General features: G+C 50.4%; 2 protein-coding genes across 2 annotated transcripts; both read left to right on the top strand.

Annotated features, from left to right (window-relative positions):
- The first annotated feature begins 4261 nt into the window (after positions 1 to 4261).
- Positions 4262 to 7993, top strand: FAM32A (family with sequence similarity 32 member A). Its single transcript, XM_080928295.1, has 4 exons — positions 4262 to 4380; positions 4461 to 4602; positions 6407 to 6460; positions 6658 to 7993. Exons 1-4 carry the CDS (start codon positions 4307 to 4309, stop codon positions 6724 to 6726), a joined length of 339 nt encoding a protein of 112 aa, XP_080784421.1. The 5' UTR covers positions 4262 to 4306; the 3' UTR covers positions 6727 to 7993.
- Positions 7994 to 9705: 1712 nt separating this feature from the next.
- Positions 9706 to 25731, top strand: AP1M1 (adaptor related protein complex 1 subunit mu 1). The gene is made up of 12 exons (XM_080928531.1): positions 9706 to 9838; positions 15715 to 15871; positions 17946 to 18013; positions 18961 to 19091; positions 19759 to 19906; positions 20894 to 21020; positions 21890 to 22032; positions 22240 to 22311; positions 22479 to 22637; positions 24510 to 24635; positions 24917 to 24992; positions 25109 to 25731. Exons 1-12 carry the CDS (start codon positions 9797 to 9799, stop codon positions 25129 to 25131), a joined length of 1272 nt encoding a protein of 423 aa, XP_080784657.1. The 5' UTR covers positions 9706 to 9796; the 3' UTR covers positions 25132 to 25731.
- Positions 25732 to 27509: the final 1778 nt, after the last annotated feature.

Here is a 27509-nt window from a genome sequence, read left to right as displayed (position 1 = left end):
TGTATGTATGTATGTATGTATGTATGTATGTATGTATGTATGTATGTATTCATTCATTCATTCATTTGCAAAAGGCCTGAGACTAGAGTTAAATTGTACAGTTGCATGTCTGGCATGCAAGAGGCCCTAAATTCAGTCTTTAGCACTGTAAATTCATAATGATGAGGAGAAGAAGGAGAAATGAAAATCAAAGGGGAGGGAGACGGGAGAAGGAAAGACATCATAGAGGATATTAGTGACATTTCCTCTCACTGCATGTTTTTTGCTATTTTAAAGATTTCTTTTGACTGAGTGGTGGTGGTGCACATCTTTATTCCCAGCACTTGGGAGGCAGAGGCGGGGGGATCTCCAAACTGAGGACAGCCTGGTCTACAGAGCAGAGCTACATAGAAAAACCTTGTCTCAAAAACTAGAAACTACATATATGTGTGTATATGTGTGTGTGTGTGTGTGTGTGTGTGTATGAACTAGAGATGCAGATGTTTGTAAGCCACTATCTATGGGAACCAAACACGGGTCAACTGCCCCTGAGTCCACTGCATGAACAACAGGAGCTCTCTTTTTTATCTTATATGCATTGGTGCTTTGCCTGCATTTTGTTTATATAATGTGTATCTTGGACTTACAGGCAGGTATGAGCTACCATGTGAGTTGCTGGGAATTGAACTCAGGACCTCTGGAAGAGCAGTCAAAGCTCTGAACTGCTGAGCCATCTTTCCAGCCTCATCCCCACAGTGTTTTAGTCAGTTTCCTGCACTGTAACAAAATACCCAACAAGGAATATTCATGAACACATTTACACCCCTCAAATTCACTATGTAGCCAGGGATAACCATGAACCCCTGATCCTCCTGCCTCTCCTATTTTATGTGGCACACTCTGCTGACAAAGCCCCAGGTCCACCCATCTCTACTTTCTTTGGTTTTGACTTTGGTCTCATTTTGCAGTCCAGGCTGACCTGGAACTTTCCACAACTCTCTTGTCTCTGCTGTCAAAGTGCTTGAATTAAAAACACACACTACAAACTACCCTATTCCTTCCCCCAAGATTGTTGACTTTTCCTCTAGCCCCACTTCTGAAACCTGCTTTACACACACTTTAAATGACACAACTGCTCTTACACAAGGCCTTTGTCAATGTCTCACACAGCCCACTTCCTTATCTGTGCTTTCTGCCTTCCCTTGCTGGAAATCTTGTTTCTGTGGAACACTTGACCTTTCTGATCTGACCGCTTTGATTATATCAATGGAAATGTACCTGAATTTGCTTTGCACTTTTTCTTAAGGATCTACATATGAACGTTTCTTAAAGTTTTTTTTTTTTCTTTTTTAAGTGTGTGTGTTTGTGTGTGTGTGAGCCCACAAGCAAGCAGACAGGTTCAGAGGCCAGGAGAGGGTGTTGGAGTCCCTGGACTGGTGTTACAAGTAGTTGTAGCCATCATGTGGGTACTGGGGACAGAGCTGACTATTGAACCGTCTTTCCTGCCCCAATTTGTGGAATTGAAAGAAAAGAAAAGAAAGAAAGATGAGGGAGGGAAAGTTTGGACTTATCTAAACAGAGTGGTTTACAGTGGCCTGGGGAAAGGCTAAATGTCACACTATTGCAGATAGGATCAATAAGTTCAAGAGAACAGTGGCACAACACGGGACTATAATTGGTGATATTAGACAGTTAATTTTTGTTTTGTTTTCTTTGTTTTGAGACAAAGTCTCACTATGTAATCCCTAGCTGGCCTAGAACTTGCCGTGTAGAGCAGGCCAGCCTCGGATTTACAGAGTTATCTGTATGCCTCTACATCCAAGTGCCAGGACTAAAGGTGTATACTTCCACATGTTTGTGTTTTTGACACAGGGTCACCCATTGTACTCCTCTATGACCTGGAACTTGCTGTATAGACCAGGCTGGCTCACTTGCCTTGATCTTCCTGCCTCCTCATGCTCATCGGAGTACAAGGATTGCGGGCCAGGACCATCACACCTGGACCATCACACCAGGACCATCACACCTGGACCATCACACCTGGACCATTACACCTGGACCATCACACCTGGACCATCACACCTGGACCATCACACCTAGACCATCACACCTGGACCATCACATCTGGCTAGTTTTGAAATTTTTATGTTACTGGATTTACTTTTCTTTTTTAAATTAAAAAAAAATTTTTTTTTACTTTCCTTTTAAAAATGTGCTGTGTTTTCCCTGTGTGTCTGTATGTGCTCCCCTTGTGTACCTATGGATGGTTGTAAACCACCATGTGGATTCTGGGAACTAAACCTGGTCCTCAGCTCTGAGCTGCTGCTGAGCCATTTCTCTAACCTGTAGTTTTAAAAATACTAGGATATTTTAAGTGCGCTATGGAGCTAAAAAGATCACTCAAGCAGACCTGGATTCAATTCCCAGCAACAACATGGCACCTCAGAAGAATTTGTAACTCCAGTTGCACCGCATCCAGCACCCTCTTCTGGCCTCCCTGGGTATCAGGCATACACATGGTGTACATGTAAGCAAAACACACACACACACACACACACACACACACACACACACACACACGGAGACACTCTTAAAACCAGAAAGAAAGCCTTTATTATTGACCAGAGGCTGGTTGGTGAACTTCCCAAGTCATGCAGCCCCAAATCTCACAGTTCTTTGTATTTTATGCACAAAAATCATGTCGTGCCTGAGATGCTTCAGTCAGCAAGGATAACAAGAAGCAAACCCACAGCAGGGAGAAGGAAGGGTTAGTACATTTAGGGACTTTCCTAAATTCTGGACTATGGACTAGATTTTTGATGGACTAGGTATTTGTTCCCACTTTTGGCAGGTGTTGGTTCCTCTGTACTGGGTTTTAAGGTCAGAATGGTGCTTTCAACATGGTTCTGGAGGCCTGACAAATCCACTGCAGTCCAGCGAGTCCAACAACTCAACAGTTGTTTACTCCACATTGCTGAACGTCTGGGCTGGTCTTCAGTATATGCTGAAACCCCGAAAAGGCAGGCTCTGGTGTCACTGAAAGCACAGACGCCTATCCATCCAGCCTAAGGCAAGCAGGCAAAGAGAGTGACCGCTGCTTCCATGCCCTTTATATTAGCTGCCAGCAGAAGGTGCGGCCCAAATTGAGTGGGCTTTCCATCTCAAATGCTCTGGATTAAAATAGAATATCCCCCACTTTAAATGATTTACTAAGAAAAACTCTCTCACAGGTGTGCCCAGCACTTGGGTTTTATTTAATTCCAGACTTAGTCAAGTTGAAAGCCAAGAATAGCCATCAGATATAGAATAGTAAGTAAGCCTGGTGTGCTTAGGCCTAACATCCAGCACGAAGGAGTCTGAGGCAGGAGAGTCACAAGCTTCAGGTCAGCCTGTCTAAAGAAACAGTAGGGATCCGATTCCCTGGACACACAGTGGAAGGAGCAAACTAGCTCCCACAGCTGTGCTCTGACCTCTGTTTGCCTCACACAACACACAAACAAATAAATAAATGTAACCCTCCCACTCTCTACAATTGCTATAGAAAACAAAAAATCCCCGCACATCAGTGATCTCAGTAGTTGGTTTCCAAAAACCCGCAGCATGAGACCTGAGTCCTGCAAGGTGTCCTCTGTCCTCCACGTGTGCTCTGGCATGTGTGTACACACACTCCCATACACGTATACAGGTAAATAACCTTTCATGTGATTTTTAAATTTTAATCTTTCTTTTTACTTATTTCGAGACAGTGTCTCTAGTCCTGACTGTCCTAAAGTCACTATATAAACCACGCTGGTCTCAAATCCAGAGATCCTGCTGCCTGTCTCTGGAGCGCTGGATAAATTTTTTTTTAAGACTTATTTATTTATTTAATGCATATGAATACACTGGTGGGGTCTTCAGACACAGCAGAAGAGGACAACGGATTCTATTTCAGAAGGCCATGAACCACCGGGTGGTTGCTGGGAATTGAACTCAGGACCTCTGAAAGAGCAGCCAGTACCCTTAACCCCTGAGCCATCTCTCCAGCCCATGAGTACAAGCAATGTTCCGAACTGGAAAAAAGTAATCAAGTAAATAATGCCACAAAGCAAAAGCGGATGCCGATAAAAACAGAAATGGATGCCCAAACACGAAGCGTAGCTTTAAGTCCGCTACGCTGTTGGAGAGTTGCCACGGTGCCGAAGACCGGAAGTGTACCCTTACTCTGAGCTGAAGACCCATGCGTCTTAGCTGACCAATCAGAAGGAAATAAGGAGAGCTTCGACCGGAAGTACTGATTGCAAACAGGAAGTGTGGCGGAGCTCCTGGGGCTCAGTCGGCGAGCGACATGGAGGCGTATGAGCAGGTCCAGAAGGGGCCTCTGAAGCTGAAAGGCGTCGCGGAGCTCGGCGTGACGAAGCGGTGAGGCCCGGGATCCCGTGATCTGTCCCCGAGGGCCGACCCCGGGCTCCGGCCTCGCTTACTGGTCCCCTCTCCCTCAGGAAGAAGAAAAAGAAGGACAAAGATAAGGCCAAGATGCTGGAGGCCATGGGGACGAGCAAGAAGAGCGAGGAGGAGAAGAGGCGCTGCCTGGACAAGCGCACGCCGGCGCAGGCGGCCTTCGAAAAGATGCAGGAGAAGCGGGTGAGGCAGGGGGCAGAGCGGGCCGGCCCCAACTGCCCGTGTAGCCCAGGCCTTCTCCCTACTCCTGGTAGCCCTGCCTAAAGTATGCTTCCTGTGTACTGGGATGACAGACGGGCGTCACCAGCTGTTAATAATGGCCAAATTCACTTTTCTTAAGTTACCACAAAGTCTGTTTCCATGACAACTCGCTTTCGTAGCTTCAAATGTGTTGTGTTATTTGAAGGTGGTATATGTGTTCTGGATGGAGCCCGGGCTCTTCTGGAGCTCTATGTAGGTTGCTATTGGCCCTGAACTCCTGCCTCAGCTTCCTAGTTTCTGGGATGGCTAGCATAACCCATGAGGATATGCTAGTTATTTTGGGTTTTTCTAAAATTTAGGTTGCTTTTTTTCAAGATAGATTTCTTTGTGTAGCCTTGGTTGTCCTGGCACTATCTCTGTAGGACTGAGTGCAGTGTTATAATGTGATAACTTTGTGCTTCTAACGAAGGGCATCAATTATGTATTGGAACTCCTCCAGTTGGCCCACGGGGTTTCTGGGATACGAGGTAATCTGCAGGTTCTGGTCATCCTTGCTATTCTGCCTCTTGCAGCCAAGAGTCTGGTCTAACCTGTACTTCAGTGGAGTCAACACAGGCTGACTGGCTATGGTCTTGTGGCCCTGCTGGGCACCCTAATTGACAACTTGACACAAGCTAGAATCCCCTAGGATCTGCCACCCCTTCCTGCTATCGTTTGCAGCACTGGTCCCTGAGTAGAAGACTTTATAACATATGCAGTGTTCTTCCTGCATGTATACCTGCAAGCCAGAAGAAGGCACCAGATTCCATTACAGATGGTTGTGAGCCACCATGTGGTTGCTGGGAATTGAACTCAGGACCTCTGGAAGAGCAGTAAGATCTCTTAACCTCCGAGCCATCTCTCCAGCTCTGGGTGGGAGACTTAGGAAATTTTATTTATGTGTGTGAGTATGTTGTCTGCACATGCTGTGTTGCCAAATGGGAAGCCCAGAGCAGGGCAGCTTGGACTGTTGGAACACACCCTCAGGCATGTTGCCTCCTCAGGAGTATGTGGGGATGTATGTGAGATGGGCTGAGTAGAGACGGGGATACTGCCAACCTGAGTCACTGGTGTGGCCTGCCTTCAATGGACATCTGGACACACGGAGCTCTACGACATTCCCATAGGGTATAGTAGGTGTGAAAGGTATAGTTACAGACAATTGTTTGGTGCTGGCTCTGAACTGAGCTGGAGAGCTTTAGCCCACAGTTTAGGTTTTGAACTGTGTAAGAGCAGAGAAAAACCGAGTGTGAGGCATGTTCACTTTCGTATACCTCTGCTCTTGACTGAGTTGTGGCCCGTAAGTCTCTGCCTTCACTTTTCCTCTTTATGGACTGTTACTTGAAATAGCAAGCCGGACAACCCTTCTCCTAATTGCTTTTTTTTTGCCTGAGTATCCTGTCATAGCAACAGAAATGAAAGCTAGAACACTGAGCATTCATTTCGGCTGTCCTCTCAGCTCTTCCTCCCTGGAGTCTCTTTGTCCAGAGAGGAGTCTGCTTGTGTGGGACATTTTTTTCCTTCCAGGCTTTCGCTATGGCTCCAGACAGCTCAAAGCTGATTCCCAGCTTCTGGCAGAGTATGCTCATGAGGAATCCTGGAGCTGCAGGGAGACTAAGTAGGGTTCCTTCCAAGTAGGGCAGCTGCTTTCGGCACCAATGGGTTATGGCTCCCTACCCTCATCTGTGCAGCTCCAGCCTAGGCTGTGTCAGTCATGGGGACTCACCGTGGTCTCTTCTCTCTCCAGCAAATGGAAAGAATCCTGAAGAAGGCATCAAAAACCCACAAACAGAGAGTGGAGGTGAGCCCTGTACCGACGGCAGGCTGGGCCATGGGGTAACCAGAGCCCAGATAATGCAGCTTGAACTGTTGACGCCCACCCCAGAGCGTGGCTAGTTTTGGTTGCTATGAAACCTTTGGTGGAGTATGTGAGATGGGCTGAATGCAGGCAGGGATACTGCCCATCTGGTTCACACTGATGTGGTCTGTCTTTCATAGGACTTCAACCGACACCTGGACACACTCACTGAGCACTACGACATTCCCAAAGTCAGCTGGACCAAGTAACCTACACCTGGTGCAAACAACAGAAGGCCAGGTTGACCGTGTTGCTTCCTCTGTGTTTTTTAGAATACTTTACACCTGGCTGGTGCGTCTGCTGAGACCAGGCTTTCTGAGACATAATTAAAGTTAGGCTGTCCTTTCACTGGTTTTTGGTTTTGGGGTAATTCCCTTTCCTGTTTGGACAGCAACATTGTGGATTGACATGCTGAGGCCATTTCTGGGTGAAAGGATGGAAGAATGGTCCCCTTCCCACCCCCATTACAGCATCTGTCTTCACTTACACCACAGTGCCAGGACAGGAACCTCCTGTGGATCACCACAGAAGTTCCCACAGTAATGCTTCAGTTTGGGCCACCTGGACGTCAGTCAGATTGCATCTGCAACACTACCTGAAGCAAGGGTGGGACACAGGTCTCCAGCACATAGCCTGTCCCACAGTCCACCTGGTGGACGAATCTCAGATGTTGCTAATCTCAGTTTCAATGATGGCACCTGGATTTCTAGGCATGTGGCATGTGCCGTGAGCCTGGTTGGCATTCCTGGTCTAAGGACACCAAATGCCAGATGTGGCCAGGGCAGAGTGCCAGCAGACATGGTAGAGTGGTGCAGATGCTGCAGAGCTGTGGTTTAGGTAGACCACTTGAAGAGTTTCTGCGCACACTGTTGAGATGCAGCTTCTGTTGCCATGGATACTGAAAGAATGACAAATTGGTGGAGCTGACATGTATGGAACAAAGCAAATACTAGCCATGGAGTGTGAATGTTGTCTGTAGCAGCTGTCTGTCACAGGGATACCCTTCCATTCTGCCCAGGTTCCTGAACAATAAAAAATGCACAGTGCAAACCCAGCTCAGTGTGGGAAAAATTAGATGCTTTTGTATTTAAAAGGTATATATGTGTGTATATATATACATATGTGTGTTAAATAATGTGCATTGCATGAGTGCACGTGCACACGTGCGCATGTGGAGAGGACAACTTGAAGGACTGACTCCTTCCACCATGTGGGTTCTGGGGATCAGATCCAACTCCGGTTGTAAGACTTGGCTGCAGGTGACTTTGCCCACTGAGCTATGTCACAGTCCAGATGACACATTTATTCCACCTGTGTTCACACCTGAGGGAGTTGGTGTGTGCAGATTTGTCTCAGGTGTTTACAGACATTTTGGATTTGGGGATTTTTCCAGATTTGGGGAAAGGGGAACACAGTGGTTTTTGTAATATGTAATGAGATGGTGCAGTGACTGTCACAAATTTGAATACATTTGATTTGTTTGATTTGCCCCTGTGCACATTTCCTGAAGTTACTTTATATTAAGTGTTTCTGTCTGTGAAAATAGCATGCAAAATAGCCTTTTGAAGAAATTTGTGCATGAAACATATATTAGATTTACTTGTTTGGGGTTTTTTGATTTGGAGTGGGGTTGGGGAAGGGGTGAGACAGTCAAACTTCGCAACCCTGGCTGTCCTGAAACACTGTAGGCCAAGCTATTAGATCCTCTTGCTTCTGGGTGCTAGGATTGGAGGCATGTACCACCTTTTTTGCTTCTTTTACCTCGGTTCTGTAGCTCAGGCTGCCAACCTGCAGCCCTACCTGGAGGTTGGCAAGATGGCCTGGCAGGCACACGCCTGAAGACCTAAATTCAAGTCCAGGATCCACATGGGAGGAGTAGAAAACTGATTCCCACAATTGTCCTTGGAACTCCACATGCTCACACACAATACATGTTTAAAGGAAAAGTAAGAAGGGATGGGGTAATAAGGTAATGGGCTAGTATGATCAAAATACAAAATATTGCATGTATGAAAATGGCAAAAAAATAAATTAAAAAATGTAACTGGGTCTTACTAGACAACTGGCTGGCCTGGAACACAGATCTGCCTCCCTCTGCCTTCCAAGTGATAGGAGTATTTTTAAGTTATGTGTCCTTGTGGGTGTGTATATGCAAGTGCAGGTGTCCACAGAGGCCAAAGGAAACATCTGGAACAGGAGTAGCCGGCAGTTGTGAGGCACCAGATGTAGTTTTGGGAACAATTTGGAGATCTTAGTGGTTAAGAATAAATACTGCTGGCCTGAAGAGATGGGTCACAATGGCTGCTCTTCCTGAGGTCCTGAGTTCAGTTCCCAACAACCACATGGTGGCTCACAACCATTTATAGTGGGATCTGATGTTCTCTTCTGGCAAGCAGGTGCACAGGCAGATAGAGTGCTGATATAAAATATCCTTTTTAAAAAGGATAAATATTGCTGCAGTCTTAAAAACCTGAAAAGGGGGGTGAAGAGGCCATACAGGTTAAAGCTCTTGCTACCCAAAATGAAGACTTGGGTTCGATCTCTAAGGTCGTATATGATGGAGAGAGCTGACCCCTGCCACTCGCCCTCTGACCTCCCTATGCGCATATAGGAACACACAAGTAAAAAAATAAGCCCATGGTGCGGGTGTTGATGGGTTGGTTTAATCTTTCGACTGGGAAGAGGCAGTTAAGAATGACAGAATTAAAATGTAATCAGCCACACTTTACACTAGGCACGTGCTACCCTGGGTTCACTGGGGCAAGATGGGGTGGAGTCCACTCGTTATTGACAGGTTGATTGCCATGGACAGACTGACTTCTTTTAAGCGCCACTTCACAACGAATCACAGTCGGTGACGGGTTATTAATTTACTAGACTTCTGCCGAAAGCAAGGCTAAACTCCAAATCGGTTCCGCTTTCAGTGTCTCCTCACAGCAACCACCTTCATTCCACAGCGACAAGGAGCAATGAATGACAAAGCTGCCGTTGCCCGTCGTCCAGCCCCCCTCCTCAGGAAGGCCCCGCCTCCTGGGACTTCCGGCCCGTTTGGGCTGTGGGTAGAAAACACGGCCAAAAAGTTCGTACTGCGCCTGCACCTATTACGTTGCGCGCCTGCGCATTTACAACTCCCTTCGGACCGGACATAACGGTCCACGCGCAGCTTCATGGACCGGAAGTGGAGGGGAAGTGTCGCTGGGCGCACCGGGCCTTGCTGAACGCCGGCAGTTCCTGCCGTTGCTGCCGCCCTCGGCTACTGCCGAGGCCTTCCAAACCGCCATGTCCGCCAGCGCCGTCTACGTACTGGACCTGAAGGGCAAGGTACTGAAGGGCTCTCCACCCTCCGCGTTGCCAGGCAACCAACAGGCCCCCGCCCTGTCGGGACCCACCCTGTTGCTAAGCAACTAGCCGACCAGCCCAGCTAGGGAGTCAGGCAGGCGGGGCAGCCTCACCAGCCCCGCCCAGTTGCTAGGAAACGGGCGGTGGTCTTTTTTTCCTCGAGTCCCGCCCCATTGCCAACTTGGTGGGCTGCGGTTGCTGGGTCCGCTTTTCCTCTTTCCCTCCCGGTGCTCCTGGGTACAGAGTTCCAGCCTCTCCTGTGGACTGGAAGCTGCCTCCTGTAGCAGGACCCTGAGCCCCGGGGACCCTTGGCCAGAGGCGTGGCGGCGACTATGGCCTTAGGTTGGCCCCTCACTCCACAGTGTACATAAGGCTTCAGCGCTCCCTAGAGCAGCTGAGCTTCCTGTGACATTAAGAGAAGTGGATGATAAGAGTATGGTTTTAGAGAGGGAAGCAGACTGCCCAGAGTCACTGGTTACTGGGAAGTAACCGTCTGGAAGCATCCTCACCAAACAGTTGCTACGCTATGGGCCATCGTGGGTTGGCAGAATCTGTCATAGCTAAATTTAGTCACTTGGAAAAGCACAAATAGATGAATACCTATTGGGGCCATGTCTTCATAATGGACTAGCAGTCCCAACTGAAAGATCAGGGAGAGGTTTCCTGACTGGAGGCCCTGAACAGAAACAGGACCCTGGCATCTTTCCCAGGGTTAGCTGAGAAAGAAAACTTAATTTGTTTGTTTCTGCGGGTGTACACGTGTGTGGAGGAAGGAGACCCTTGCTACCCTTACATGGGCTTTTGTTATCACTCGTCTGATTGAGCTAGGCTGCCTGGCCCTTAAAGATCTGCCTATCTGTATTTCCCAGCAGAATCTGATGTTTTCCCCTCTTGGTTTTATGAGACAAGGTTTCTCTGTGTAGCCCTGGCTGTCGTGGAACTCACTCTGTAGACCAGGCTGGGTCTGAATTTAGAGATTGACCTGCTTCTGCCACCCAAGTGCTGGGATTAAAGGTGTGCACTACCACCCCGAAAACACCTGGGTATCACCTGGGATTTGGGTATGGAGCTCAGGTCAGATACTTGGAAAACACTTTATAGACTGAGCCGTCTCCCTGGGCTACTGGATGGTTTTGTGGTGCTGAGGATAGAGTCTAGAACAACAAGCTCTCTTCCAGGCAGCCAGTGTGCTCTGTGCAAAAGCCTTTTCCAGGAAGGCACATTCAGCCTTAAGAAATGGGCTGACACTCTATCTCAGGCCATCAGGGTGGAAAGCAAGTGTCCAGCCTCTTATGTTTGGAAGCTACCACAACAGGTCTAGCCACAGTAAACAAGTCCAACATTCATCAGTGAAAGAACATTGTTGTATACATGGATGAGCTAGCGTTGTTTAGAAGAGCCCCGCCCCCAGCATTTTTCTTAGTCCCTTGAGTGTGTACCTGCCTTGTATGTCTCCCAAGGTCAACAACTGGTGAGTCCCAGACCTGAGCTTCCTCCACAGCCTACTGGGAAGCTGGATAGGTTCAGTGTCTCATGGCATATGCTCTGCCTTCCACCCTGGCCTAGAGGTACAATGGGCTGCCTGTCATGGCTTGCTTGTTTCTCTAGAAAATATCTCATTGGACCTAGCAAGTATCCGTCCTGGGCTGAAGCTAAGCTAGATTTACATGTGGACTCAGCTTATCTCTGCATCTGAGCTATGCGATCATAGACAAGCACCTTTGCCTGTCCAAGCCTTGCCTTCTTAATGGACCTGAAGAGTCTCACTGAGTTATTGAGTGTAGATTTGAGACAAGCCTGGCCCTAGCAAGGCCCACAGAGCATTGTATTTGGGCTCCACAGGCCTCTTGGCCTAGCAGGAAATACTTGGATCAGCAGTCAAACAATTGTTTGCCTTCTGTTTGGCATTCAAAGAAAGTTACAAAAGACTTCCAGGCAGAGCAGGCACCTGACGTGGTTCTGAGAAGGTGACAGAAGTCCCAGTTGGCACGTAGGATGTAGGTCAGCCCATAGACTGGTGCTTGGAGTTCCAGTGGGAGGAGACCCATGGCCACTGCAGTTCTAGGGAGGAGTCCCTAGGATGGGATGTGATCAGACCTGCCTCTGGAAAGCTCCCCAGGGAGGCTGTAGACTTCCCTGTCTCCTTCTAAAATCAAGCCAGCCTCATGACAGCATGCCAAACTGAGCCTCTCATTACCAAGGGATCCCATGTGGCTATTTTTGGCAAATAGGAGGTCCTCCAAGAACACTTGGCTGCTCTTTGCTGCTTCCCCAACCACCCTAGCAGCGTCCTTGCTTCATAGTGTGGCCCTAGTGACTCTTGGTCTGTAATACTGAAGTATTATTTCCCTTCCTTCCTCTCCATGCTGCTCTTTTGGGCACTGAGAACAAAGCCCCAGGCTTCCCTCTGTTGCTCACAAGGACCTGTATAGTCTGAATTCTCATATCCTCCCCCACCCTCACACCCAGTGCCTTTACACATGACCCTGGCTCATTCCACTTTAGCCAGTGGGGGACTCTAAAACAGGTGTCCAGACAACCTGACTGCTTCTGCCTTGGGACCTTTGTACTTGCATCTGTGGAGAGATGTGTGGCCTGGCTTCAATTCAAGTAGCACCTCCTTCAGGAAGCCTCTCCTGCTTTGCCCTAACTGGGATCATATCTAGCCCAACCCACCCTGGGTATACTGCATCTTCTAGCCCATACTGCCTGTTGCATTACATGTATGTTTATCTCTCCATTTCTTTCTCCTCCAACATTCCTGAGAAGACATACCAAATTAATTCCATACTGGCTCCTGATGCTCAGAGCAGAGCCTGGCTGTTAAACAGAACTCAGCAAGCTCCAAGGTATTCTGCTGAGAAGGAAAAGCAGCATGTCATGTGCTTGTGGAGAGGGTCTGTCTGTGAGTGACAGGGTGTAGTTGGAAAATGTCCAGAATGACCAGTGGGTCTCAGAGGTAGACAGTACTGCTGCAGGGGAAGAGAGTAGGGATGTGAGAGTCACCCTTCCTGTAGGGACAGGCAATTGCCCCTGAGCTTTCTGTTGGGTGTGACCAAGGAGAGGCCACCCTGTCTAGCTTCTGTTGAAACTGAATCCTCTTCTGCTTCATGGGGAAGGACCATGGGGTGAGAGATTGGCAGAAAGAAGGTCTGTCTCAGTGTCTTGCCTGTCTTTCTCCACTTCCACACAAGCTCAGAGGTGGCCGACCTCCCTGAGTCTCCCGGGGATTCCTGACAGTCCTCCCTATCTCTTCAAACCTTTATTGAAGGCGAGACTATGAGAAGGTCCCTACTTGTCCCCAGGCAGCTACGACAGTGTGGGAACCTTGTTGACCAACACATAGCCACACTCTGCATGTTTTCTGAGCAACCAAACTTCTGAGCAGCTCTGGTGAGGCGAACAGTCAGGCCTTCTGGCTGGCTCTAACCAGTGCAGCCCAATCCTGGACATCTGGGGGAGAAAGTGGGCTTAGAACCGCCAGGACAGCAGTTGTTGGTGAGCACAGGCAAGCACACAGTAAGTGGGAGTAAGGATGTCTCTGAGATCCTGGCCCTGCTCCCCCTGCTGTGTTACCTCAGGCAGGCAGCTCCACCTCTCTTGGCATTGCAATCTGTAAAAATAACCAGCCTACCATATAAGAGACAGCAAGAAGAATAGAAGTGGGCAAGTGGGAGTCCCTCAGCCTGGGTGAGGGGCATGAGACCCAAAAGCTTACCCTATGGGTGATATGTCCCCACAAGGCCCAAAAGGGACTCGAAAGGAACCACCCTCACTTTGCTCTCCCAGCTAGAAGCAGCAGCGACAGTGCTTTCTGAAGTGACAGGTTCAGCAGCAGGAGGTGCCAGTCCAGCATGGCAGCCCCATAGCTGCAGTGTTGCCACATGGCCAACTAGCCATGCTGACAGCAGGCAGTGTGACAAGATAGGCCCTCCTCAGCCCTCACTGCAGCCATTTTCTCAGGGTCCTCCAAGGAGCACTTCCTGTTGGTTCCTTTCACTGTGCACAGTGACTCTGAGGGCATCCTCATGCCCTGCATCTCAGAGTCCCATGTCCTGCATACACATTCTGTATCTGCCCTGAACTGACTCTGAATGGTCAATCATGATTTTAAAAAGGGGAGGGGAGAAGGTGAGAGGGACACTGGTATGTACACAAGTGTGTAGACGCCCTGGGGCTGGAGTTACAAACAGTTGTGAGTTACTCAATGGGGCTGCAGGGAACTGAACCTGGGTCCTTTAAAAGAACAGCAGTGCACTTAAGCAACAAGCCATTTTCCAACCCCTGGGATTTATTTATCTATTTGCTTATTACACACACACACATATATAAATTTTTATGTTTGTTAGCATTTTGACTGCATGTGTGAGGATGTCAGAAGCCCTCGAACTGGAGTCATAGACAGGTGTGAGCTGCTTTGTAGATGCTGAGAATCGAACCCGGGTCCTCTGCAAGAGCAGCCAGTGTTCTTCATCACTAAGCCATCCCTCCAGCCCTTGTGTATTTGTTTTTTGAGACAGGTTCCTCTGTATTGTCCTGGCTGTCCTGGAACTCGATCTGCAGATCAGGCTGGCCTTAAACTCAGAGATCCACCTGCCTCTGTTTCCTGGGTACTGGAATTAAAGTGCGCTCTATCATGCCCAGCAAACCTTGGATATTTTTGAAAGACAGGGTCTTACTGTCTAGTCTGAAACTAACTATGTAAACTTCCCTGCCTCTTTTTCCAAGTGCTAGGACTAGAACTGTGCATAGCATGCTTGGCAAATTATTTTTAGCAGGGAAACTGTTTGCTATATAAATGTGAAGATTTGAGTTCAGAATCCTAGGACCCACATAATGCCAGGAAGGTGTGGTGGCCCATGATCCCAGGAAGATGCTAGCTAGAGTATCTGAGGTGGTAACACACACACAGGGCAGTGGGGGAGGAAGAGGTGTTGCATTTGAACTGGGTCTTGTGTCTCATGCCTATAACCCCAGCACTCTGGAGGCAGAAGGATTACCAGGAGTTTGAGGCTAGCCTAGGCTACACAGTGAAATCAGCTTGACAAAGCAAAAGCCTCAGTAATGTTTTTTGTTAGAGCAAGCTGTCTTTAGATACCACAGCATTGTATTGTAGGGCCCTCAGAGTCTGGAACCTAGCTCTGGGGTGCTTTGAGAAGGTTCAGACCCAGATTCTCCATACATAGGTTGAAAGACAAGTCCTTGTCTCTGGTCTGGCTCTATTTAAGATTCAGCCACTGAAGTGTTCATTTATGTGGGTTGGCTCACACCTGTCATTCCAGCACTCAGGAAGTAGCAGCAGAAGAAGCAGAAATTCAAGGTTATCCTTGGCTACATAGTGGATTTGAGATGTGCCTAGGCTTCTTGGACCCAGCTTCATTTTTCTTTGAGTGTCCATGGACACACAACTTCTCTGATTGTCTAGGATGAGCCACTGGGTCATACTTAACTCTGGTGTCACTTTCTGAGGAGTCACTCACTAACTTTGCCATTCTACAGTCCCCCTGGATAAAGCACAGTGGTTCAGACACCCTGTGCAAGGAAGACAAGGGCAGGGCTGTTCCTGTACAGGCCTCAGTGGGTCCTCAGGGATCAGGTGTTCAGGACAGCCAAGTGCACCAGCACAGCAAAGGCACTGAGAAGGTCTGCATGGAGTGCTCACAGGGCAAGGCTTGCCCCAGTGTCTGAGGGAATCAGTCCCTCCTTTCTCTGCCTTCTGCTGCAGGAAGAGCCTTGTGGTAGGACTTCCTTAGGGTGGAAATCAAACAAGCCTCAAGTTGTGTCCCTCCACAGATGGTCCCCAACCCTACCTCAGGCACTCAGAGCAGAAACCACCCCCTCTTTCCTTCCTGATGCAGGTGCTCATCTGCAGGAACTACCGTGGGGATGTGGACATGTCAGAGGTGGAGCACTTCATGCCCATTCTGATGGAGAAGGAGGAGGAGGGCATGCTGTCACCTATCTTGGCCCATGGTGGCGTTCGTTTCATGTGGATCAAGCACAACAACCTGTACCGTATCCCTATGCTTTGGAGTCGGGGCTTGGGGATGGCATGCCTGCCCACCAGCACAGAACGGCAGGGCATCCAGAGGACAAGGGCCTGGGGAATGCTAAGTATCCCCACACGGCAAGAGTGGGAGCCAGCTGGGCCTGAGGTTGTCCTTTGAAGATGTGTCATGTTAAATGGGATAGGTCTTTGGATTGGGTAGTCTGGCTATAGGTGGCTTTGTGGTTTAGAGATTTCTGGCTGCTGTGTATGGCTACACTGTCAGAGGCAGGAGTAGACAGATGAGGGGAATGGGGTAGGAGTAGGGGAGGGAAGTTCTCATGTGCCCTACATCCCCAAACCTGATTCAGTCTCAAATCAAGTGTGGTGCCAGGTGGAGGCCCACCACCTGGGGCTTTGAGCAGACCTCTGAGATCTGTGCAGTGAGCGGTGGGGTGCACTAACTCTTCAGCTGCCAGTCCCCTCGTCAGTAAGTAAATGTGCGTGTGCACAGATGCCACCTCTTCCCAGGGACATGGTCTTCTAGTGTAGCTCCTGCCCTGTCCTCCCACCCAGGCATAGGATTTTCCCCCCTGATGTATACTACCATATGTGAACTCCCTTGTGGAGTGGGCTGAAAATCCAGTAGAAAGTTGGCATTGCCCATGATATCTGTGCCACTATTGCCCAGCCAGGCACATGATGCTTAGCATGTGGTATTTTAGCACACAGGGTCTGTAGCTTAGCAGAAATGTTGATGACTGTTCAACAACAGCCTTCACAGCCCCTTCTGGCATTATGAAAGCCAGCCGGCAGGGCGGGAGTTTCCATTTGGTTCCAATGTAATTTCTCCTTGTTCTGCAGTCCAAGTGCAATGTCTTCAGCAATAGGCTCTCACCATCTAGGTCTGCCGTACAACCAACAGCAATAGCCTTGTGGTTTGTGGAGCTTCAGGATTCCTGGCCAACAATTCACAGGAACTAGTCTACCCTTGGCACGAGGATCTTTATCCAACAACTTGACCTCTGGGAGTGTCCTTTTCCACCCATGTAGGGTACTGATTGGATTTAAACTCTTTACCTATTTTAACACCCTTTTATTTTTTTAAAAGCTTTCATTTGTAGGGATATTTTACCTGCATGTTTGCAGGCCAGAAGAAGGCATTGGATCCCCCTGTGACTAGAGTTAAAGCCAGTGATGAGCCACCATCTGTGTTGCTGGGAATTGAACTCAGGACCTCTGGAGAGCAGTCTGTGCTCTTAACCACTGAGCCATCTCTCCAACCCTACATTTTTCCTTTGAATTAACCAAGCTTCAGCTGGGCTGTAAGGTAGAAATACTTACACCTGGTTGTCTTTACCCACGTTAGTGAGGTGGCTGCTTGTCACTATTCTCCATGGACAGCCACACATAACGCCTAGTTGGCTGAGACTCTTGCTGGTGGCTTCCCCTCCTACTTGCTTGCATGAAAATGCTTGTAAGAGACCTGTGGCTGTGTGTACACTGGTGAGAGAGTGTTTTCTGTGTCTCACTGATATCCTATTATCTCTCTCAGTCTCTCCCAGGACAGATTGATTTGTGTATGTGTCCATTTGCTGAAGCCAGGATCAGGAATAGGCCTAGTGTTTGGAGAGCATGCAAAACAGCAGAATATTTCACAGGAATGCCACCAGCCTTAGCTATTTTCTAACCTATGTTGACTCCCTATGACCAGACTTTATATGGACCCAGTGGGCAGCTTCCAAGAGTACCTGAAAGGAAATGGCCCATACTTGGGCTCCCTATTTAGGACGAGTAGACATGTGTATAGCATTCTCCCCAGAAAAGCTTTGTCACCAACAGAAAGAAGAGAGGCCTGAACCTGGCTGGGCTCTCCCAATTTTGCTCCTAAATGCATCATCCAGAAGCTATCCCTTAAACCTTACACATTTTGTGTCCTCAAGGCTCCTCTGACTGCTTACCACATATCCCTGACCTGGCTCAGACTGGGGGCTAGTCCTAGTCTTGGGCCCAGTGGACCACTGGAGTGTTGCTGGGGCAGGGAGTCATGGGGATGGGCACCTGTGGTGTGGTATCCCGGCCTCCTTGACTGCTACCCTGCAGTGGTCGCCACTTCAAAAAAGAATGCTTGTGTGTCACTGGTGTTCTCCTTCCTCTACAAAGTGGTGCAGGTAAGGCCTGGTGGTGGGACTTCCCTCCTGGGGAGGGCTTTGGGGATTGTAGTTTTGTATACCCAGGGGTCCTGGGCCAGGAAGTCTCAGTCTCCTTGAAGGTGAAAATCTCTGGCCTTCGTTGATTGCATCCCCACCCTAGAGGTAAAGAAAGCTAGCAGGATGGGGAAACATGGCTCTGCAACCGTCATGGCAGGACGGTGCATAGTGTGATCCAGGCCCTGGGCCTGGACAGGGCAGGCGGCTGGGACCCGTTAGGTGCACAGGGCTGGTTAGTGCATAGCTGTACCCAGGACACATGTAAACTTAAAGTAACCTCTGGCTGCTGCATCAGCCTGTGTTAAGCAAGGACTCCAGGGCTGGTCTGTATTTCCACTGAGTGCCTCTAGAGGTCAGGAACCCTTTTCTCTGTCTCCTCCCTCCCTCTTGGGTGGGTGCCTCTTAGCCAGGGGTAGGAGATAGGGTAAGGGAGCACATTGTCTTTTTGGGAGAGCCTCCAGGTGGTTTCTGTTTGAGCAGGTCCACTGTGAACAGCCTGACTTTGCCACCTCTAATTGATGGAATATGATTGGAGTGCTGGAGCACATTTTTCCCAGAGCTGGCCTTTCCCACTTGTAATGACCTGTGTTCTTCTGTGATATTGTAAAGACCGGGTCCCTTCCTTAGCCTCCTAGCTACCCATTGAAATGGAGATGCTTATGTACAGCCAGACAGTCAACACCTTATGGGGATAGGCAGCAGTCTTGAGGTAGAGGCAGGATCACAGGCACAGTTGGGATTGACAACAGAGGCCCTGGACATCCAAAGTGCTGGCACAGGGCCATGCCTGGCCAAAGCCTGTGGTCTGTAGTTCAGATCTTTGAGTTCAGGGCCTGTTCACCCATAGGTGCAATCACTGCAGCTGGGGTGGCTGTGGGTCTGGGCTGATCCCTGCTCTGCTGCACCAGGTCTTCTCTGAGTACTTTAAGGAGCTGGAGGAGGAGAGCATCCGGGACAACTTTGTCATCATCTACGAGCTGCTGGACGAGCTCATGGACTTCGGCTACCCGCAGACCACGGACAGCAAGATCCTGCAGGAGTGAGTGCACGTGTTCCCGCAGACCCTGCCCACAGCGTCTTAGCCGCCAGCCCCATCTGTTTTTAGTTATGTTGAGATAGGGTCCTGATCCTCCTGCCTCTGCCTCTGGAATGCTGGGCTTATATGAAAGGCCATGTGTCCTGTTTACTAGGTCCTGGACATGGGGTTCCCAGTTCTGTGTCTGTGTGTGGTACTGGAATTCAGCCCTGCAGATGCTCACTGCTGAGTGACCTCTCCCATAGGTATCCCATGTGTGTTCTACCACACAAGTGCGGCATCCTCCGCCAGAGCCCTTGCCTTTGCTGACTGTGCTGAACTGCCTTTGAGACAGGCAGAAACCAGCAGGTTCCATGCTGTACTTTCCGTCCCTCAGTGCGACCTGGGCCAGCTCCACTTACCTGGGAGTCCAGGGAAAGCTGCCAATCTGCTGTCCTGGGCACAAGGCTCAGTCCCTCCAGGTGCCCACAGTGCTGACCACTGCACACCAGTGCCTTGCCTCAGAAGTGAAGTGTTTCCGGCCCTCTCACTATGGCATGCATACTGTACCCCTCCTGTAGCCGCTGATGTGGGGCTTCAAGCAGTTGGGCCTCGTCTTCCTCCTACCTCTATCCCAATGTCAATGGAACATTGAGTGTCACCTCTATAACTGAGCCATTTGTCCCTACAGGTACATCACTCAGGAAGGCCACAAGCTGGAAACAGGGGCTCCTCGGCCCCCAGCCACCGTCACCAATGCGGTGTCCTGGCGCTCGGAAGGCATCAAGTATCGGAAGAACGAAGTGTTCCTGGACGTCATTGAGGCTGTTAACCTCTTGGTAGGCTGCCTTTTCTCCTCCTTCCCTAACCTGCCATCTTTTCCAGGGTGGAAGTCAAGGAGAAAACTGAAACCCAGCAGAGTGTAGCCTGGGCCCTGGCAGCAGGTAGCAGGGCTCAGTGTCAGCCACCAGAGACTGCTCTCTCTGCACCAGCCTCACTCTCAGAATCTGTAGAGACAGCATTGTGGTGTCTCCCAGGAGACTGAGGTAGGGGAACCTTAAGTTCCAGACCCTCCAGGGTCACACTGTCTTAGAAAAACCAAAATAGAAGGGGCAGCAAGAGAGATGGGTCAGCAGGTCAAAAAGGGATTCACAAGCTTGACTTTCTGGGTTTCATCCTGGTGGAAGAGAACTGACTCCTGTATTCTGTCCTGTGACTTCACACATGTGTGCATATGCATACCCTCTCGAGCGCACACACACACACACACACACACACACACACATACACACATACACACACAGAGTAAATAAATACAATTTAATTTTTAAAAATCCATGGCTGAGGAGATGGCTTAGTGAGCCATGTTGTTACACCTCAAGCCTCATGGCCTGAGATCCGTCCCTAGAGCCCTCATATCACCACAAACTTGTCCTCTGATCTCCACACAAAGGTGTTGGCACCTCGATACACATCGTACACACTCATATCCAGTAATAACATTTTTAAGTAAACACTAGGCACATAAGCAGAGCACTCGTGTACAAGTAAACACTAGGCACGTAAGCAGAGCACTCGTGTACAAGCTTAAGAACCCAGGCTCAGACCTAACACACGTTTGGAAGCTGGGTGTGCTGGTGTGGGCTATAGCCCAGCACTGAGGGCTGGCCGGGGGCAGGAGGACCAACCCAGCCACAGTGAGAACTCTAGCTCAGTGAGAGACCTTGCCTCACACAAAAGGTGGGAAACAGAGGGCTTGTAGGAAGTCCTTTTTTACCTGGTGAGCTAGAAGACTGCAGGTCTCACATGGCTCCTGCCATCTCCAGGTCAGTGCCAATGGCAACGTGCTGCGCAGTGAGATTGTGGGTTCCATCAAGATGCGGGTCTTCCTCTCAGGCATGCCTGAGTTACGCCTGGGTCTCAATGACAAAGTCCTCTTCGACAACACAGGCCGTGAGTACCTGGGATGGTGCACAGGCTGGACCTTTCTTGCCCCAGGGAGTTGACTTTACTTAACCCCAAGTGCATGCTCACCTGGTGGGAGGTGTAGGAAAGTTTCTTGGGTCTTTGAGCTAGCTTATCAGGGATTTGCTGCCAAACCCATGTCCTTACTGTGATATCTTGAGCCCGCATGGTAAAAGGAGAGAGCCGGTTCCTGCAGGTTTTCCTCTAACCGCCAGGCATGCGCTGCATCACACATACCCCCCCAAACACAACGCACAAGATGTAACAGAGAATCTCGCATTACCACAGCTCAGTAAGTCGTCAGTGTTGACCTAGCAGGCCTGGGTTCATACCCACCAGCACCAAAGAAACAGGGAGATCTGGCTGCTGTGGTGGCATCTGCCCAGAGGATTCTAAGTTTGAGGCCATCTGTGAGGAGGGTGGCAGAGAACCAAGGTACTTAGATGTCATCAGAGAGACCCAGAGTAGAGCCTGGCCCCATTTTTTGTTCCTTTCTCTTTGAGGGTAGTCTGTTGAGAGGTCACACACCAAAGCTGGGCTCTTTGCGTGATCAGGCTTCTAATTGGCCAGGCTGCTGTGGTTCCTCAGTGGTTCCTGGACTTGCTAGCCATACCTGAGCCCTTTGGAGTGGGTGAGTGGCACCCACAGCCACTTAGCAAATGTGCCCCGACCTGTTGTGTCTGGCTGCTGAAGACTTGGCGTGGCACAAGCAGGGCAGCCACAGAGTTTGTGCTAGCATCAGGCAGGCATGTGATGGAATGAGGTGACGGGAGGCTTAGCAGCTGGCTTCCTGTGGATGCCTTCTGGGCATGGGCAGGACTCATAACCCCTGCCAGCCTCACCTCTGCCCTTCATAGGAGGGAAGAGCAAGTCAGTGGAGCTGGAGGATGTGAAGTTCCACCAGTGTGTGCGGCTGTCACGTTTTGAGAATGACCGCACCATCTCCTTCATCCCACCTGACGGAGAGTTTGAGCTCATGTCCTACCGCCTCAACACCCACGTAAGTGTAGCAAGTTCAACACCAATCCTCCCACATCCTCTGGGCAGAAACCTTCACCACCACTGGCTCCACCGTGGTCATCAACCTCTACTGGCATACACACGAGTCTCCTGAAAGAACGGGGCCTTGTGTGGCCTCAGTTTTCCCTCAGTGGCATGAGACATGGCGAGATGCCAACAGGTGTGAGCGCCTTCTCCGTGCCCACAGGTGAAGCCTTTGATCTGGATTGAGTCCGTGATTGAGAAGCATTCCCACAGCCGCATTGAGTACATGGTCAAGGTTGGTGAGAGGCCTAAGTCGGGTGTGGGCAGTGCCTGGAAAAGTCTTTAGTGGATAATGGCGACCCACTTCCAGGCAGGGACTGTGTGACCCTGGTAAGGTGGCTGGGGGTGGCCAGACTCCCTTCCCTGTATCATCCAGAGCCTCTGCCTGGGGCCTCCTTGCAGGCCAAGAGCCAGTTCAAGCGGCGGTCAACAGCCAACAATGTAGAGATCCATATACCAGTTCCCAACGATGCTGATTCACCCAAGTTCAAGACTACAGTGGGGAGTGTCAAGTGGGTCCCTGAAAACAGTGAGATCGTGTGGTCCATCAAATCCTTCCCGGTGAGCCCCAAATTCACCAGATACCTCTAAATATCTCCCTAAGACCTACTATCCCTGTGCTACCCTGGGGAAGGTGTTTCCTTGCAGGGAGGGGCAGTCCTTCTGAGTGGCATCCTGGTCCCAGGAACACTTCTCTGTACCCTTGCAGGACTAGGGGAGGGCTGGCCATAGATCCATCCCAGGAGAGCTTCCCCCTGGTGCTGCGACACAGCCACAGTACACAGGGTCCACATGCAGTAGGTGCACCTCCACCCTCACTGTCCCACCCTAAGTGCTCAGAGATGAAACACTGAGAGCCAAGGCTGGCGTCTGCTTTCTGCCCTTTCTGTGTATTGAAGATGATCCCATGGCACCCCAGGCACCGTAGGCTTTGCTGCTGTGCAGCCTGGCTTAAGGGCTTCACAGTGGGGTAGGGAGTATAGGTGGGAAGGAAGGCCAACCTCAGGGTAGATGCAGCCTGTGTCTGGTGACGACTGTCGCACTTTCCCTGCTGTGTGCCAGCCTTTGTCACACAGCACAGTGGTGGAGCTCATCAGCATCTCGCAGTGCCCCTTTCTTTTTCACTGATAGGCACTCTTGGTGCGCCCAAGTTGAGCTGTAGTGAATGTGGGTGCACAGGGCTCCCTCCATGCCCTGCTTCCCGCCACCAGGCATACACCCACCAGAGAGTTTCCGAATGATCTGCCAAAGGCATTTTGAATTGTTTGAGGCTCTGCCTTGGTGTTTTGTGCCACAGTGGCACGGTGTCCGGCTTCTTGTCCGTCAGGTTTTTGGTTTTGTCTTTGAGCTTGGGTCTTACTATGTAGCACTGGCTGACCTGAGCACACTGTGTAGACCAGGCTGGCTTCAAACTCTTGGAGATCCTCCTGCTTCTGCCTCCCGCATGCTGCGGTTAGAGGCTTGTGCTCGGTATCCATCCTCGTTTCCTTGGTCCTTGGTTGATGACTGCACCCAGCCCAGCCCCGTCACCTCCTCCTCAGCCTGTGCCCACGAAGCCCACCGTGCAGCACGCAGTGCCATTTTCTACAACTTGTGTTCTCACAGAGAAGTTGTTCTGTATTTCTGTTTGAAACAGTCTCCCTGGGCAGTCTCAGGTCTGCAACTCATTCTAGAGCGCAGAGTGACCTCAGACTTTTGGATTTTAGGCTGGTCTTGAACTTGCCACCATCCTCCTGCCTATGTGCCCTGGATGCTGAGCTTGCTTGTGTTTCCTGTGGGCAGGTCCTCTCTCTCCATTTCCCTTCACTTTGTTGTTGGGTACCAGGACTCAGAAGGCTTTTGCTCTGGCTCCCATGCAAATGTCATGGAGTCCTTTATGGCTGGGAGCTGATGCAGGGAAGCTAAGCTGTGGAGCCTAGCAGGCACCAGAGCTTCGCCCTGCTGCACCCCAGCTCCTAAGCAGGGCCCTAGTCACTCCTGCTGCCCTAAGTGTGAGCTCAGGAAACCAATGGCCATGTGTTGTCCCAGGTATAGCTAGAGCCAGTGTGCAAGAGGGGTCAGCCAAGCCCGGGCCCAGTGCGCTGTACATGACAGAGCAGGGCAGGGTCTCCACTCTCAAACCACCTCCAGTCATTGCTGCCTCCTGGGAACCTTGGCCTACCCACACCTCAGTGTCTGTCTTCTCCCTATTCACAGTCCCCTTGAGGCTGTGCAGTGGGACATACTACTCTCCCCAGTGTGTCCTGGGCTCCCTGAACCACAAGATCTGTCTGGACAGTCTGGCTCCTCAGCTGCCCATCTCTCCCTAGGAGCTGGTGAAGCCACTTCACACCCTGCCCAACTTTGGCTCCTGGAGCCATGAGCTAGCCTGGGAGACAGCACATTGTTTGTGGGCTGCACAGCTGCCTAACTGCCTCCTGCATTGGCCCCCAGGGTGGCAAGGAGTACCTGATGCGGGCGCACTTTGGCCTTCCCAGTGTGGAAGCCGAAGACAAGGAAGGCAAGCCTCCCATCAGCGTCAAGTTCGAGATCCCCTATTTCACTACCTCTGGCATCCAGGTATGAGTGTGTTGGGGCTGGCTTCCTAAAGTCCACACTTGAGCCCAGTCACAGCAGAACCTCCAAACCCCATCCTGGCATAGGGCCTATTTCCTTGGGGCTTCTCAACGTGTGGGGATGAGGGAAACATACTGTTCCCCTAAAAGGTTCAAGGTCACCAAGCCTGGGTCTTGGCTGCCTCCTACAACCCCTCATGCTATGCCAGACCTGCCCCCTTGGCCTGGCCCCTTGGATGAGGGGTGCTGGTGGGGGTGCAGCACACTCAAGGCCTTTGTGTCCAGGTACGCTACCTGAAAATCATTGAGAAGAGCGGGTACCAGGCCCTGCCCTGGGTACGCTATATCACACAGAATGGAGGTGAGTGGCTGCCCTTTGCCTGTGTGGTGGTGAGGGTGGGTGTCCGCTTTGTGTGGAGCTGGGTGGGTGCCCTGGGTGTCTGTGTGGAGCTGAGGGTGGGTGCCCCATGTTTCTAGATTACCAGCTCCGGACCCAGTGAGAGGCCTCTGCAACCAGTCCAGCCCACCCAGCCTCAGGGCACGCACACCTGCCACACTCACCAAAATGGAAGCTGGAGGGTGGCCCTCTCTGAAGCCACCCTCCCCTCAAGCCTGAGTGGACTCACATAGAACCCATTTCCCGGTCCCATTCTGATCCAGGGTGGGAAGGAAGGGCCTGCCAGCCTCCCCCAGGAACAAGCCAACTGGAGCTAAGCTCCTGGAGCCTCATGACTGGCCACCCACCACCCTGTGGACACCTTCCCTGCCCGCCACCGAAGCCTCCTTTTGTTGCCATTTTGCTGAGCATGTTGGTCATTGTCATTGTTGTCTGTGGCTGTCCTGTCACCTTTCTACAATTGTCCTGTGCCCCCCCCCCCCCCCCCGTCCACACTGGTTTATGTGCAGGGCAGTCTCCGCCTAGGCCGGCTGCCTCCCTTGCCAGCCCTTGACCACATCAGTGTTTTCCTGGGAAGACACATGGCCTCAGCCTTTGCCCCAAAGTCTCAGGGCAGACACAGGCTACCCTCACTGTACAAGGCCTCGTTGTCCTCCACCTAAGTGTGTGACAGTTACATTAAAGTTCATTTGTTACATCTGCAGCCTGTCTTCTCTGTGTGCTGTGTTCAGACCCCACATGGGGACCCTGCATGACCCATTGACTTCCCTTGCAGCAAAGCAGGCCTAGGGACCACACCTCCTTTCCCTTGGTAGCTGGAGTGTCCTCTCAGTGTCCCTAGCTTGCTTGCCTGCCATGCCCGTGCATAATGGCCACCCTCTGGTCTGAAGCTAAAGATCCTATGTTCCCACGTTAATCCGGTCACCATGGCCCTGCACACAGGAGGGATGCAGATATGCAGGGCTCCAAGTTCCACCCTGTACATCACAAGACGAAATGGCAGCTGAGAGGCAGAGGAGCAGCCCAGGGCATCAGAGGGCACAAAGATGCTGAGGCAGGCAGCAAAGCTGAGCAAGGGTGTCTCAGAACCAGGAAGCACAGATGGCACCGGAGTCAGAGGAAGGCTGATGTGGAACCCACCAGCCAATGCACGAGAGCCAGCACTGGCTGGTGAGGTGGCACACAGCATGTGAGAGAGCCTGCTGCTGAGTCTGGACTCCATTTGAGCTAGCACACACACTCTAAGGAACAAAGTCAGGTATGGTGGCCTGTGCTTGTGACTGTGGAGGTTGAGGCTAGAGGATCATAATACCCTGTCTCCGAAAATAAGAATTTAGTGCAGGAGCTAGAAAGATGACTCAGCAGTTAGGAGCACTGGCTGTTTTTGCAGAGGACCAGAGTTCCATCCCCTGTATTCATATGGAGACAACTGTCTCTTAAATCCAGTTCCAAGGAACCCTGCACCCTCTTCTGGCCTCTGAGGCTGCTGCACTTGGCACACGCGTGCGCGCGTGTACACACACACACACACACATCAAACAGATTATTTATGCATTTATTTTTGAGTGTGCTAGGTATATATGTATGTGGATTGCCCAGAGAGGCCAGAAGAGGGCATTAGATGACTTGGGCAACCAGAGTTACAGGGTGTGAGCCAAAATGGGTGCTGGGAACCAAACAGGTCCACTGTGAAAACAGATTATGCTCTTAACTACTGAGCTGGCTCCCCAACCCCATAAAAATAAATCTTTAAAAAGTTGGCATCTGCAGGGAATGGTGGTGTGCAACTTTAATTTTTTCAATTATTAATGATGGTTCCTACCCATCAGAGGTAAAGGAAACAGAAAAGGTCCAGGGGAACTGAACTGTTTAGAAATGGTTCTTTGAAGCAACTCCTGTCTGTGTTGTCTGAGAATAAATAGTTCAGTTCACAGCTTAACAGCAGCTTTATCCACTTGCAAACACTTCACAGATACACCAGCAGTTTAGTTCAGTAGAGTTGGGATAGCAAACATGAATCAGCAATGGTAGTGTTACCTAGCAGAGACAGCAAGGCCTCAGCCTCCTCATGAGTCAGTAGGAGGGACCAGGAATGATGCTGGAAGTTCTCTACTGTGCCTCTCTCAGCAAAGAGAAGATCAGCGAAGACAAGAGACCAACCGGCATTGCACAGGAAGCTCTACCAGCAAGCCACGCCCAGCCTCCATCACTGTCCATGGAGTCCTATTTATACTCCCTTCAAACATCATGTGTCCTCCATGGGTCTGGCCTCCGCACATGCATCTGTCTCAGCTGACATCACTCTGCCAATCATACTGTGGAAGAAGCACGAACTCTACCACCACAAGTTTTTTTGGTGCGTTTCTCTCTGTGGAGTCCCAACAAATTGTACACAGCTGCACAGTGTAAGACACACCAATACATACTTGTAGTTATCAAGGAGTCTTTTATCACTTGTCCATGGTGCACACATTGAATCCC

The sequence above is a fragment of the Micromys minutus genome, assembly GCF_963924665.1.
Source record: "Micromys minutus genome assembly, chromosome: 14".
Classification (NCBI taxonomy): domain Eukaryota; kingdom Metazoa; phylum Chordata; class Mammalia; order Rodentia; family Muridae; genus Micromys; species Micromys minutus.
This window is presented reverse-complemented; position numbering and strand designations above follow the sequence as displayed.